General features: G+C 37.6%; 1 protein-coding gene across 1 annotated transcript in view; it reads right to left on the bottom strand.

The window, feature by feature from the left end:
- map2k5 (mitogen-activated protein kinase kinase 5) overlaps positions 1 to 16,528 on the bottom strand; it is a 47,674-nt gene continuing 31,146 nt past the window's right edge. The window contains exons 20-22 of the mRNA XM_088412353.1: positions 14,427 to 14,488; positions 14,042 to 14,087; positions 1 to 3,405 (exon numbers count right to left, since the gene is read on the bottom strand). Of these exons, the coding sequence (XP_088268479.1) occupies positions 3,277 to 3,405; positions 14,042 to 14,087; positions 14,427 to 14,488 (237 nt within the window). The 3' untranslated portion in view covers positions 1 to 3,276. The remainder of the gene's footprint in view (positions 3,406 to 14,041; positions 14,088 to 14,426; positions 14,489 to 16,528) is intronic.

Raw genomic sequence — 16,528 nt, forward strand, 5'->3', positions numbered from 1 at the left:
TGAAGGTGTAAAGCCAGCCAACATCCTAAATGTGTCTGGCATTTTTAATGTATTTTTTAATAAGGAAAACAAGGGAACCTTTCACCCATCCTTTTACAATCCATAGCACATGTCATTTCTTTGACACAGATTGACCACATATTGGCACCCACTCATAATGGCATCCACTGTGCTTGGTGTATTAAAAAAAAAAAAAAAAGCTGCTGATTTGGCTGCAAAAAGCGGACTTGATCTTACACTGTGCAGGACAGGCAGTGTAAATGCAAATTTGGTATTTTAGATGGGGTTCTTTTACATGGTACATGTCTTTTTTTAAAACACATATGCATTTCTAATTGTATACAAGCATATATATGCTCATCAAAAACATGTATGTAAGATTTAAAATTGCCTTTTCCCTATCGCGGGTTCCAATCACGTTGAATCCATTAGAACTATTTTTGCTGCCTTCAACCTAAATAAATCAACGGCGATAGCAATGGCGTTCAGTCATGTCTTCTTCCACTTTCCCTCCTCGCTATCTCTCACGCGCATGTGAATTAAATGAGCTAATAAGTAGCAAATATTCATACAGAACAGGAAACAAATGGTCTGTAATCAACTTCAGCATGTCAACAAAATCAAATCAAACAGAAGATAAAATATAAAACAATGTATGCCAACTCCAAATTAATTCACAAACACAATATCACTCGAATACATGTACATAAATACAATAATGAAAACGCTGTCTATATTGTACTAAAAATTGTTACAACTGTGAGTGATAATGCTCCTGGTATACGTAGAGATGAACAAACTGGCAGAGGGTTCATGCTTTGCTCATACTCACAATTTAGCTTCTCACTTGAAAAAGTTTATTTTCCTATCTTGTTTGTCATATTAATATATATTAATATTTTTCATTTAGGCAAAAAAAAAAAAATCCATATATTTTGGTCCTGCAGTGTCCTGTAAAATAACAATGTATCCTGTTGTGTTTTTTAAAATGTTTGTTTCATCTTATTTTATACCATAAAACCCATGCAATTGAATATAATTAATAGCAAGTTTCAAATAGACATGTAACAAAACTTAATGTAAAAAAAACAAAAAACAAAAACCTCTTTGTCTCTTTTGTTCTGTCTTGCAAAGCAGACTGACGTCGTATGATGATTTGCTCATCTAAACATTGAAGCAGATTTTGAACCAAAAACTGAAAATGGATTCTGAATCAAATCTGAGACCCCAAAGTCGGAATCAAATCGTGAGACGGTAAAAGATTGCCATCCCCAATGGACACGCAGCCTGCGGAGCCTGGAAGGTAGTCTCCTCCCATTTGTAGTCGATTCTCAAGGTTTTTATACATCCCCCAGGATGGGCTTTTGAGTTTTTCCTTGGCCTTCTGGGAGCTTTGTGACGTTCTATGTGAGTTTTTCACTTGTGAAGCCCATTGTGATTAAGGGCTAGGTAAAAAAAACTTTGGTTTAGCTGAAATGGCAGTTCAATCTGAACTGTGATTCCGTTTTCTCACAACTGGGTTGAGTTGCAGGTGATAAACAAAATCAAATCTCTTTTTGTAAATGGGATACAAATCAATCAAGAAACTGGGATGTTTTTAAACAAATATGACCACTTTCAAAATGTATATAATTCATTAATAACAGCATATTTGACAGACCATCTGACATTGTAACAAAATTGTAAACCAATCTTGTTTACAGACAAAAAAAGAGGCAACTCTTTTCTTTTGTTATGCGGTACACGTATTTCAGTAGAAATCAAATTCATGATAACACCTTTGACATTTGACTGCGGTTAAATGGGAACTATGTGCTACTCTTTCACACCTCTTACATTGTCTTCAGGGCAGTGAAGGCATCTTCAACAGATTCAGTCATGGCATACAAAGCCATTGTCAAATAACTTTTATTTTATTTTATTTCCTGACAGAAAGTGTACTAGTAGCAGTGTTCTCTGCGAACAGTACGTGTTATCACATTACAACTTTATTTTTAGACGGTGGATGATGCACCAGAGGCCGAAGCGATGTCTTGAGTGGAACAAGGTTTGGTTTGGGAATGTTTTTTTTTAAACTTCGAGGTTCATTTGTGTGCCCAGCAAAAGCGAAAAGTAAATCTGCAGCTGCAGAGATTGGTCTTTCCTCGTCAAGATTTCTTTCGATGACTTTGTAAATTTAAAGAGTAGAAGGTGGGCAAACTCAATCAAACCCTGCGTTTTTATAATGAGCACGACAGTCTTAAAACGTTCCAGGCGTGTGCTTATAGGGAACATCCTTCAAGATCAGCCTTTCTGAAAATGTGGATTTAAATAAGGACTGAAGTTGAAATTGTGTTGATGATTGTCCAGATCAAAAGCAGTTTTTGTCTTGATTGTCAAGCACGAGTGCATTAATTCTTGGCAATGACATTTTAATTTGTGCCGTTGATGAATTCATGTCAGGTGAGTTGTATGCCATGAGTCAGTTTTAAGCAAATAGGTAGGTTAATACTATAGGTCAGTGGAGTCCGAACTCAGTCCTCGAGGGCGGGTGTCCAGCATTGTTTTCTTAACGCAACACACCCGATTCAAATGGTCAGGATAGTCATCGGGCTTTTGCTAAGCTTCCTGATGAGCGAATCATTTAAATCCGGCGTGTCAGGGAAAGAAACCTGGAGATATGGAGGACCCAATTTGAACACCTCTGCTTGTAGGTGCTATACTTGAAAATATTCTCCTGATGAGGAGACGCATTTCCAATTTGGGCCAAGGGCTGAAATAATTGAGCTCACCCTGATTCCTGGCACTAAAAGAGTTGGGACAACCATGGGCAGACCTTGATCTAAAGCTATTATAAATTGGTTTATTTCCCCAGAATATATTGATAGCAAGGTTGCTGAGGCAATAAATGATACCAGTGAAAAGAGGAGCACGCACCTAGCAGTCAGTCACAGGCAAACCCCTTAACATTCACTAGCCGGGTGCCAAAACCTCCATCATTCTTAGCATATCGCCATCTCAAACACCGATGTTACAGAAACTGATTACTTTTTCGACTTGGCTGATTCAGTTAGACAGAAGAAGACGGCCGGCGCTTGGAGGGTTCTCCATCATGAACGCAAAGATTAAAAGTCAATCCAAAGAACGTGAGCTGCCGTCACTGCACAAAAGTGAAGCAATAGGGCTTAAACACTGAGTTATCGGCAACCCTGTCTGTTGAGTCACTTGCAGAGTGCGGATGGACATTCAATACACGACCTTGAAGCTTTGCAGTGGTCAGGGGAGTGGCTCAAAATATCATGGTCCATCAAGATGCAAGTTACGACCTTGAGCCTGCTGTGTTCTCCTCGCTTCCAAACAGCGACACACCCACATGGACACAACCTCTGCATTTCCGTCATTGTATTGTAGGATGAAGGAATGATCCTAAAAACAAGAGAAAGCAAAAAGATCAATACATACTTTTTGAATATTTATATACCGAACTTCAACGGTAACAGAAAGTATTCGGCCCGTTTCCTCTTCATTAGAATGCAGCAAAGAGCAGAACTCTTCTCTCATCAATTACTTAGTTTTTTTTCTCCCCCTGCTTGGCACTTGACAGAGGTGGATTCATTTTGCTCTGCTCCTTTCCCACTCCTACGCCCCAGCTTTGCTGACTTTGTCCTGTGCTGTCTGATGTCCCATCTATTATTTTAGCCTGCTGCAGTATTTTTCTTCCGAATATGGAACCTTGGAATTGGTCAGCTGGGCTCTCTACTGAGAGAATTTTCTCGATGTGAAGAGGTGGTGGGGAGCTCTCTTGCAACCCCTTGATTGCTAGTTTGGTACCTGAAGGCCCATTGAGCATCTCATGCTAAAGACTCATGGTTAACAAGCTGTTTGTCGGCCTGTTCCTAAAACAACTGTTATCTGGACTTTTCTTTTAGAGGAAGAATTGTTTGCTATTACTATGCTTGATGATGGAAGTTCGACGAAGCTCAAAAGTGTGGTCGCACTTCATAACGAAAGACCAAGCTGCTGAGCAATATATTTACACTTTCCATTGTGTGTCTGTGGTGTATTTAATTGGATATAGGTTGGAAAAGTGTGCAATTCTTTATATTCCGTTTTTGATGATTTACACATCATCCCAATTTCACTGGAATTGACTTTGGACAACCAGATGGCACAGAAAAAATATCATGGTCAGCTTTGGTTCAGTGTTTGGTGTGGTCAACCTTGGCAAGGGAAGGCTGACCAAACAGAAGAAGACATGTTACCAGCAAAATAAACCCAGTCTCAATTTCTGGAAATGGTTAGCCATGCACCTGAGAAGATGTACATAATATACATACACTTTCCACTGATGCTCTTAACTTTTTTACAGCCTGTCAAGGAGATCAATAAAGCCAATAATCGAAATGGCCTTACAAGACTACATAAAGTATAAAGTGTAATCTGATAGTCTTAAATATTTAAGAGCATTTGTCAACTTCCTCTTTGATTCATTCTGGTTTGTTTTTATTATTATGTGTGCTTCCAGGCTGTTAATAGTAAAATTAGTCATAAAAGATATTGCACATTGGGGGTGAAACCGCATCAGAATGAAAAGAATGTGTGTATTTTTATTGCTCCTCCTGTTCATTTAAGCATTAATAAATTATTCTGGTGTTACCAGAAAAAAGGTATCGTAACTATTAAAAGGTTTTTTTAATGGAAATATTTGCTGCCACCCACCAATTCACTATGTCGTTACACATAATCTGTGTATGTATGGGTTTACAGCTTCCTTACATGGGCACACTATTTTCCCCGTCTTTCCGTTTTTTTTTTGTATAGATTTGTCACATACTTTGTGCAGGAAGTTGCGTATGCACCTTACAGGCTCTGTTTTGTGTTCGCAGCATTAATAAGTGAGACCGTAGAACATAGGCTTTACACTGGCCCCTCATCAGCTATAGAATAGCATTAAACGTGTATCTAGGTGTGTTTGTTTGTGTGTGTTTGCCACAGAGTGATGTGGACACTGGTCTGTTCCCCTAAGTGCTGAATGCTTTTATCATCTATCATTCTGTTCTTTCTCAACAGGGACAGTGATGATAAAGATGACGATTCAAAAAAAAAAAGTTTATTATGTTTTTATTTATTTTGGATGTAGATATTCACCCTGCCAGGTCATTAGTGTCTGATGGAAGTTGACATGGATGAAGTCATTTAAGACTCAAAATAATCGAGTTTGCATCGCTTTTTGCTAGGAAAATTTTGGACTTTAGTGATTCCATGTGTTTATATGAGGCGCAAACTGAGAATCAAGCGCCCACTGATGGTCCCACATTTTTTTTTTTTTTTTAAAAACAGTTCATTTGTGTTCAAGACTGCCAGGTTTTGTTAGACGAATCCCTGATCTCATATCGCCACGGTGCAAATCACACAAGATTCATGGTTTGCGCAGGCTACATGTTGAATTGACATTGCACATTTGCTGTTGGAAGAAGAGGAGTCATGTCAAGGGGAACAGGAGAGAAATGCACCTGGATTATCTATGGGAAAATTACGGCAATTAGGGGTGAACCCGTCCTTGGCTGTGGATACTTCAAAAAGTATGCAAGGATTTTGTTTTTCAATTTTATATCCATACATTTACATTTATTTGATGAGCACAGGCATGCTATGGAAGCTGCAACTACATAATGTCATAGCACGCCACGAATACGCTAAAAGAGGCAATTACAAAACACAAAACAATATTATCGGCCTTTTTGTAATTTTTTTTCTCCTCATTCCCTTGTGCCATCAAATTACACAACTACCGAGATGAACAGAGTGCCATTAAAGAATCATATTCAATCGCTGCCTAAGGATGACAAGATACCGCTCGTCACTTATGCTGTCATTATGTGATACAGCACAAGTCTCTGCAAACTGCTATTGTGAGGCAAAGATGTATAGTGCATTCAAATGCAGTCGGACATTTCAAACTCAGACAGAAAAAAGGACAGCACTGTATTAAACTTGAATAATAATAATATTAATAATAATAATAATAATAAAAATGATGATGATGATGATAATAGTTAATATCCCCATTTCTGTTTAATATAAAAGGCTGTTTCAGGTCCCAGGGATTAACCAGCAAAGAAAAAAAAATCACAAAATTAGAAAACTGCTCCACAAAGAGCCTTTTTTCTAATAAAATGCAGTACAGCCAATCTGCAATAGAGGGCTGAAAACCAAAACAAAACACAAAAAATATCTGTGTATTCAGATTTCATTTGTGATCAATTAACAAAAGTGCAAAATAAACTAACAAATCTGAGTTGTTGAGTGGAGCTCAAGTCTGTTTTCTTCGACTAGCAGCAGCTATCACTGGAATATTTCTCACAGGGCACGTTGCGGGCTTCAGTGGCTGCTAATGTTTGTTTTTCTTTTTTATTAAACACTGGTGGCATCAGAGTTGCTACAATTTTAGCTTGAGAGGGTTTGGCCTTGGCCCCACAACATTCATTAATTGTCCATATCCCATATCACAAAATGGAATTCACGAAATCCCAAGAAAATGAAACAAGTGAGGAAATAGCTGTAAAATGGCAAGCATCGCTAAGTTAGGAAATAATTATTTAAGATGTAACAATAATTACCACCTGGCAACATCAGAAATTCAGTTTTCAGCACTGTGAAGAACTAGTATTGGCCCAAGCCCTGGGGAAATCCCACCTAACTCTTTAAACGTTTGAGGTCTTAAAAGGGGGTATGTTTAAATGAAGACTAATTAATTAATGCTATATTAGATAACCATATCAAATTAGATGCTATTGGAAATTCAAACAAAGTTTGAAACATGATGTACCGAACTTGAGAGGCTAACCGTACACATTTACACCTTTTTATGGTAAATTTGCAACAATGACCTGCTTGTCACTGACTTGGTGGCAATCAGTTTAGAAGGAATAAAATGGAAACTTTGGCAATGAGTATTTATATGAGAATTTACTATAATTTGGGGTAATAACAAAGGAAAAGTAGTAATGACTGTTGTGATATCAGTTGGTTTGCGACGAAGGCAATGGGACACACTTTCTTGTGCTATTAGATTAAAAGTCAAAATTAATTAAACATTTACTGTAATGACACAGCTTTTTACTACTGCTGAATAATGAAATGACTCCAGTTTCCTCAGACCAATGTACACACTTGACTTATTTGTGTGTTTGCGTGGGATTAACAGGAAATTGCTTGCTATGGAAAAAAGTTGACAGAATGGAACTTGAAAGACATGCCAATGGTGTGACTGACTGTGCATCAGTGCCCTATTGCACCACAAGTATGTGTGAATGGGCAAATTGTCAATGAAAACCCATGGGCCAAACATGAAAGCATTTTGGAGTTGAAGGTGCTGACAGGAAAGTTCAAGGTGGACAGAAAAGACCTGACATGAGGAACCCAATTCACGTTCAATGATATGCTGACCTTGTCAGGGAGCAGAATGTGTGGGAACACAGGTAATCTTGCAATGTTCAAAGTACAGTTGTTGCCGGCTCTAAAACGATTGGGCGATTTAAAGATCTGAAGGCAATGCTTAGGTGTGCCCGCAAAGCAAGGTTGTGAACACTGCAGACTCCACAGTAACCACTCACTTGGAAAGGCAGCCATCCCACTGACATTGAATTGGAGATTTCTTCAACATAATGAAGCATGAGCAACAATTTTTTTTTTCCCCCCACATATTTATATATAGTGATCCTTCGACTTAGAAAGGGGAAGTGAGAGCTCATTGCAAGAACCTGGCCTTGGGAAGTACAGGCAAACTGTTCAAACAAAACGATAACTTGATGTTGGTGGACCTCTAGTCTGCTTCCTAACTACGGTCAATTTCTACCCCAAAAGACATGTTAAGATGATTTACGGATAGAAGTCTTTATTAAAAGAGATCCATCTTCACACAGATATCTGTCAAAATTAAGGATTCACCAAGTTGTTGCCCAGCTAAAATGGCAAGAAGTTCACTTTCGGTTTTCAGCGGAAGGACAATTAAAACCGGAACAATACATCTAAAAAAAGCATGGTGAAATAACGCTGCTAGCAACGATTTGCGAGTTTCACACGATCACAGAGGAGAAAAATGGGCCACCACCAGTATTTAAAAAAAAAAAAAAAAAATATCGTGACTTAAGGACTCAAAAAAAAAGTGAATCAGTTAAGCTATGATTGTTTGAAATGGCACAAGTCTTTAACAGTAGAGCAAATCCCTATGTACGGTTTACATTTAAAGGGATTTGAACATTTCAAACTGTTGAACGGACAACGGAGAAAAGTCCGTTGCATTAAAATGTTAATAATGGGAAATGTTGAGATATTGTGGGATTCTTATCAATTTATAGACCCTGACATATATATATCAAGAATAATGGGGTGAAATTATATTTATATTTGAGTTCATTTCAATAAATGGGCCATCAAGTCACTTATGTTTACAACACCTAATCAAATAACTCGGCTTCTGTCTTCCAATCGTTTAGTTAGTATGCCAATTATTCAAATAAATAAAAAAAACCTGCCTATGTTATTCCTTGGTTTTATTTTATGTAAACATAAACTACAAAACAGCTGCAGCACAATAACAGTGTCTTTTACACTGGTTAAAACACTGAACGCAAATAATATTCAGAGCTACAGTATGAAATATTATTTCACTTACAAACCTTGCACTTACAAAGTGCATGAGTCTGTTTGTAACATTACAGTTTGCTCGAGAAGTTGCTTGTCTGCTGCGGGGCGATGAGAATGTTTTTTTTTGTTTTATGTATTTTTTTTTCCCCCCAAAATTGCACTGGGTATAGGAATGGTAGCAATAACATGAAATGGCATCCCAGTGGTTCGTTACACACCTACTGTATGTACAGATTCTAGTGGTACTTCGCACCTTTTCCGTCTATAAGCTAGTGCTGGGCCAACTGTCAACAAGGTAGGTTGCGTTGTACAGTTTCTTGTCAATTAACCATCTGGCACTGCAGAAATACATTGACAATATGTGCTATACTGTATAGGTGTGTTACTTCAGATTACACTGATTACTATGTATTGTTTGGTGATCATTTTCACTTCTCTGGCACGTTTTTTGTGCAAGTATCATAGTCTATGGGATATACAGTCCCAGTGGTATTTCTTAGAAATTGAAGTGGGAATTTTTAAACACATTTTTAACTAAAACCAAAACAAAAACGAAAAGGTAGTGAAAGGGTTAAGATAGGGTTTAACTTTGGTCCTTGAGGGCCGCTATCACACGTTTTCGTCCTTCCACACATCCGATTGAAAGAATCGGCTCATAAAGTAGGATGTTCATCAGCTGTGATCCTGACCATTTGAACCAGGTGTGTTAAAAGACGGGAAACATCTAAAACATGTAAGATTGCGGCCCTCGTGGGCTGGTACTGCCCACCCCTTCTTTAAGTTTTTTTTTTTTTTTTATCAATCGGGAAACAAGGCAACACAATAGTGTACCATATACTGAGCATTGTTATTATTCCCAAGGGGGAAAAAAAAATATTATATATATATATATACATATATATATTATATATATATATATATATATATGAAAAAAATATATATATATGACATTAAATATACTGCCATATGTGAAGAAAAATCCTTTGATCATGTTTTATAATAGACATAGCAAAGGAAAAAACTGAATTTGTGGGACTGGAAAAAAAACTGGTGCGTAAATGAGATCTTATACTGTACTTTATTTCAAGACTGCATGTATATATTAATTTGGAGATGGGCAGACATGGGAGGGATTCTTTTGTGAAAAACAGAGGGGCTCATCTGGTGTCTCTGGGGTTGAATGTGTGTCTGTGCACGTCTTTGAATAGAGAGCCGAATTGGGGGGAGTTGCATTGACAAGAGTGCTAAAAGGCTGTGTGAAGGCTGCTGGCTAGGGAATGAGGAATGATGAGGGTGAGAGGGAGGGAGAGATGACACGTCAATCAAATCCCAACCAAATCATGTAACTTGAATCCTTGCACTTGTTTTTCTGGCCTTAGCAGACAAAAGTAAGCACATGGACAAAATAATGTAGACCAATGAAATCTGATTATGCAAAAATATGGACATTTTACAGCAATTTTTATTTTTTTGACCGTGTAAGAGGGAGGGGCTAATACGATGACCCTGAAGTGCAAAACAAGTATATAAACATGACGAGAAATGAGTGAAACAGCAAATTAAAAACCACAAAATAATCATTGTTGAATTGTTAAATGGTATTATACTTCAGTGCCATCATAGAATAATTTGTTTAGAAGCAATAGTAAGAATTCTCACACAGGATAGGTGGTCATTAAATCCTACGCGCTAAGCTCCTGGAGACAGGCCAGTGGAAAGTTCCCTCAACTGAGCAACGTCATTAACTTATGACGACAGTATAGAATGTCACCAATTAAATATGGATAAGGAGAAAAAACACACACTCACTTTCCTCTCAGATAGTTTGTCAAATGTTCCTGACAAAAGTTGAAGACTTGTACAACTAGGTAGGATAAAGTTAATGTTCAAATCAGAAAAATGCGAACATTTAATTTGATACAACTTGACTTTATATACAGTAGCTCTTTAATCCTATGCCCAAGTGATAACAGCATTCGTTTTCACTACTTAAAAACAATTCATTTGCGTCTGCAATTTGGAAAGACAACATTAGGTAGTTTCTATTATGGTTTCTCATTCACCATACGTATTATAAACACTAGTACTGTATGTTAATTTGCTCAGCATATGTACAATATGTTTGGCTGCCAGTTGAAAGGAATAGCGGAGATAAAAACTAAAGGCAAATGGTAGCACAAGCAAAACAGGTCGATGCAGTTTGGTACATTAACATACAGATAGAATAGGTAAAAGAGTTTTAATGGACTCAGGAGGCTGGCGGAATTGGGAAGCAGGGTAAGAAGTGCGGAAGAAAGAGGGAATGAGGCAGAAGAAAGAGAAAAGAAGAGACAATCAGCAGGCTGGCATTACAAAGGCAGGCATCCATGACCTTACATCTCTGGGCTCATAGCAGGGAGGATGAAATAAAATGCCTCAAGAAAGACCAAAATACAGGTAAGGGAAAAGGTAGATAATAGAGAGACAATTGGCATGATGAAAGTAAACAACAGAAGAATTTCTTTGGAATGTGTGTGTTTAGGGCATAGCTGAAAGATGCCTTATTTGAAAAAATGGCCCTTGATAGCTTTTGTTATGAATTAACGAAATAAAAATAGCGTATATGGGAAATGAGCAGCGTGAGCAATACGCCTATTACCGACCACATTTTAAATTATTTTTGATTCTGATGTTAAAAATCTCAACAGAGACCATACATAGCATGTATCCATTCTCTGACATTCACCTTAATGTCTGGGGACAATTCAGTGCATTTTACTAACCTACCATGTGTGTTTTTGTCATGTGGGAGGACTGTCCTAAAAACAACTAAGCAGACACTGATTTTTTTTTTTTTTTTTAAAGAATCATTGGGGACCACCTTGTTTCTCAAGGGATTTATCCTCTCAATAAAGTAAATGAAAGAAAGTAGCGTTTCTAATGAAATTATATCAGAAAAAATATCTGTCAGTCATCAAACCAACTATAACATCACACGAATGATGTATTGATGAAGTGATGTGGCAAGAGGCCCTTATTTGCCCAAACGATGATGGAAAAAATAAGCCACAAAAACTAAATCCAAAAGCTAACTTCTCCCTAAAAAGTACGACTACAAACATGAGTCTTTCGTGTCTTCCAATAAGTGTCAGACCATGGTTTCCATTTAGCCCTCTATGGTGTCAGACTGTAAACTTGCTATCTGTTAGCAGCTCCACATTTACACCCTTCAGCGCGCTGTCCCCACAACGGAAAACTTCACCCCATAGCTCTCTAAGGACCCAACTGCCGCTTGTCCTTGGCCTTAAAACAGACAGCAAAATGTCTCCCCCGCTTTAAAGGAGTGCCATACAAATAACTGGGGTGCAAAGAAAGTGTATGATGTAGTACTGTACACTGGACATTAGAGATTCCACAGTTAATAACTGTACATATCAATGATCACATCTACATTTGTATCAGTTTACAAATAAAATGTTACCAACAAATATTGGTTAAATGATTTCATCTACTGCACATCCTTGACTGATCTTGTAGGGCAACAAGTAAGAAAAACATGACTCAAGACTAATATCAATGCAAGACAGGCAGCATGTGATGTTTGTTTCCATGAGCAAAATTATATTCTTGGCTTGTCCCCTAATTTTTGCCTGATCAAAAACAACCAAATGGGGTCCGTCCCCCGGCGGGGCTGTACAAAATGGACCATCAAAAGAGATGTCAAATATCCACCTCAGCTGGTTTGTTAAAAGTGATAAGTATGAACTGCAACCATCCGCGAGTTATCCGCAAACACCCAAGCGCTGTGCGCTAGCGGCTAATTTATGCTAGGCAGTAAGATAAACGCTGGCAACAGGCACTGTACAATACATCGTCAGCGTAATGAAGTCATTTTTAGCACCCCAAATTAGCAATTGAACATGATTTCAGAACAACGTTTTGCTGACTCTCATGAATCATGGAGCAACAGTCTATGAGTCAATCTTGTCATTGCAACGACACACTACCGGGAACAACAAAATCAAAACATACTGAGGCGTTTGTCATTATATTATTTGGTAAGGTAAGGTTTATTTTGAAGTACTCACCATATTTGGAGGCGTTTTGTGATGCAGAGCATTACTAAGGATTCTACAGCGTACACCATGTCAAAAACAATAGCCAAAAGAGGATAATGTAGATATTGTGCTGTCCACGAACAAGAAATCTCATGTGTTCTAATCTCACAACATCGGATTGTACCAGATCAAGTTCCATGCCCACAACTAAGGCTACTGCAGTGGCGGTCGTGTAATATTTGAGATGTTCATTTTTAATTTAGACTACATTGGGCATTTGTGGCGCATTTCGTTAAGTTGTTGCACCTTCCCTAGCATGACTATGTGGATCGAATAAAAATAAATAAGAAGATAAAACATAAAAACTTTCCTCGCATATTTCAGTACTGGCATTACTCAAGGACTTGTTTCATCCCTAGTTGCCAAAACCTCCCGTACCTACATCACATACATGACTGACTGTGGTGGGTTTCTCTCCTCTTCCGTTTGACAAAACTACCCCAACGGCAAATGCAGAATGTGAATTGAACATGTGGAACGTCCACATTTTGTTCCTCAACCAACCAATGAACCATCTGCTGCCGAAGCGTGGCGTGTCTTACGTGCTGACCATGGATTATCTTTGACAGTTGTAGTAGGAATTGCCAGAGTGGTCAGAAAAGTCACAAAATAAAGTGACAGTACCACTCTCTAAGTTAGCAACTTGGCTTTAGGAGTTGCTGTTTCTTTTGCCTTAATTACCACAATTGGAATACATAACAATCAAAGCATCATATGATTTGTTTTATTTTTACTTCAAAAAGGCTGCAAGGGCCAAGGTGCTGTATGTATTTGAGTTCATTCATGAGGTGGTGGGTTGGATATTTTCTTTTTGCACCAACAGCGATCTCTGGGGCTCACATTAAATTTACTATGTATACCTCTTCATATTATTTTGAATGATGCATAATCTTCAAATTCACACAGTGCTTTTCATAGACTTTCTTTTTTGGTCTCCTAGAAATGGTCAAAATAGATTTAATTAACTCTTGAACAGCACTTTGGCCGGAATCATCAGCAAAGTGCCAATTTAATGAATTAATGCTCAAGTGCACCTTAAACCAGCTTCAAGGTTTTTCGCAGACCTCTGTGACATTTTTCATTGCAAGCGAGAAGTTCATTCATGTTGTTTTCACATAGCACTACGGATCTTAAAGGTCCTTGACTGCAACTTCACAAAAAGGACAATTATAAAAAAAAAAAGCTACAGAGATGTTAAAACTTTTTTTAATTGACTTTAACCGTGGTGCAGGAATATGATGACATTTTACACAAACTCTCAATATGATTATTTTGAAGGTTACAACTGCTTAGGAGAGTAAATTGGCTTAACTTACCATTAAGTTATTGGGTGCAGGTCTCTCTTTGGGTTGTCTTCTCATACTGAAAAAGCAGAGAGTAACACTTTACTCAATACAAGATATTTACTGTATTGTTAATGTTCCAATCCATAAAATATTCAATTAATTTGGTCACTTATTATACCACGTATCTTATGGGGGTGAGAGGTGGGGTTACTGTTGGAATGATCACCACTAGTGGGTTGAAGGGCTTGAAACAGTAAGATTTAGCAATTTAGATAATATGAAATAACTGCCACAAAAACAAAACCATGGCAGTTCTCTCTGGGAAAACATTAAGTGGACCATGAAAATGTGTATGACATTTGTTGAAAGTAATCAAATGGCACCAATGACATCTTTGTATCATTATTAGACTTACCACTGAGTGACAAAGTGAACAAAAGTTTCGCTGAACTGTCCTGCAGGAAGAACTGGAGGATCCTTTGAAGATAATTGAAAAATATGTAAAGTTAAGATTATGGGTGGTTAGTTTGTTTATTTTTTATTCATGTTATTTGTGAATGAATTCAGCATTACAGGAATTGTTCCTTCACAAGAGAAGGAAATAAAAGAATTACCACAATTTTTCAAAATAACATTTTCTTGGCCACTGGTTGTGAAAAACATAGACTTTCATTCTAAGATATTAAATATCTCATGATATATGTTTATACATATAATAACCATGTTATTTTTATAATGATGTGCTGCCAAAGAAAGGGAGTTGTCGGAAGTGTATGACCCAACCCATTATTGGAGATACTGTTTGGAAATGAACAAAGCTGAGGAATAAAATAGAAAGTCACCCAGATGTATGGCGCACCAAAAATATGTGAAAAATACTCAATTTTGAATTATCTTGCTACCTGGTAAAATCTGCACATCCAGGACATTTTGTGGTTTATTGGTGTTGTGACATGGAATGCAAGGATTGAGTGTCGAAAGCTGAAACTCTAAGCAAGATAAATTGATTGGCCGGTAACCAGTCCAGGGTGTCCCCGGCCTCCTGCCCGAAGACGGCTTGGATAAGCACCAGCAAGCCAGTGACCCCAGTGAGGATTAATGCCAAGAAAATAATGGATGTATGAATGGATTGAATGATGAATGGATCTTGTTTTTTTTTTCCGTTATAGAAAACTTATACTGAACCGTGACCCCAAAACCAAGGTACTGTATGTATTGAATTAAGAACAATTTCACTCCTCCTCAGTAGTGTTTTCAATTTCTTAATGCTCTGCTCATGCAAACTTACATACATACCATGAATCTATTTAACGCATCAAATAATTGTGTTCTATCCAATATTATGGCACTTTACAGTGCCCCCACCACATGGGAGATGTAAAAATATCACACAAAATATGCAAGTATGAATTGCACCCTTTAAAGGGTCAATGTGTAAGATTGACATTGTTTTTCATTACGGACAGCAGGACGTGCTGCATTTACCATCGTCCGTAACTATAACAGACATGGCAGCCTCCGGAGGAGTGCCACCCCATGAAATATAATTTAATGATAACTAGACCTACGATTTTATTCAAAACATACTGTTGGTTGTTAAAAACACATTTATTAGCACATTTTTGAAATTTATATTTAGTACATTTATTCCATTTTAGTGACAAATGGTCTAAATCTTACACATTGTCCCGTTAACACTGCATTTCACAAACTTCCTGGAAGTACGTGCACTTTTTTAAACTGACTTTAACATATAGATGACAATGTCTATCCAACCATTTATTTTCTTGACCGCTTCTACTCACAAGGGTCTCAGGCTTGCTGATACTGTACCTCAATATAAAATCAATAAAACATGCCATTTAAATATGAAAAATATACTAATCCCAGTCTGTCTAGGCACATGCACCTTGAACAGTATCAAACAAACACACACATTTATGCATGTATTCATGTTTCCAGCTGAGAGGAAGACTGTTTCAGCTTTGATGTGGCAGCAGGCAGATGCACAAAAGACACACAGGCTGATGAAAGTGGCTCATCTATGTGAATTATTCCTCTGCTTGTCAACATGGTTCCAGTATCAGAGCAAGGGTACAAGGGTACGAGTAAATATACATGTCATTGCCATGAAGCAATTATTAGGCAAAATTAGATCAGTAATTACAGGCTTGAAAATAAAGAAGGAGTTCTTTATCAGTGGAGCTGCTTGCCTTTAGTCAAATAGAAAAGAGGTACATTAATGAGAGCAGACACCGGGCAGAGACTACAGAGAACCTCTACATCAAGGTATCAACTGAAAACATTTTCAATATATTTGAAAACATGTAGGAAAAAACAATGAGCACCTTTAATTCATATAAATGTTTTATAATGGTAGGCCTACAATGTTGCAGAATTATTAGTCAGGTATGTATGTGTCTGTGCCGTGGCACCAAAAGTAGGTAAACGTCACGCATGACAACATCAAGGAGCAATCAAAGCATTATCTGTTGTTAAACTACATACTTGAATAGA

The sequence above is a fragment of the Hippichthys cyanospilos genome, chromosome 4, assembly GCF_059441005.1.
Source record: "Hippichthys cyanospilos isolate Australia breed blue-spotted pipefish chromosome 4, RoL_Hcya_1.0, whole genome shotgun sequence".
NCBI lineage: Eukaryota > Metazoa > Chordata > Actinopteri > Syngnathiformes > Syngnathidae > Hippichthys > Hippichthys cyanospilos.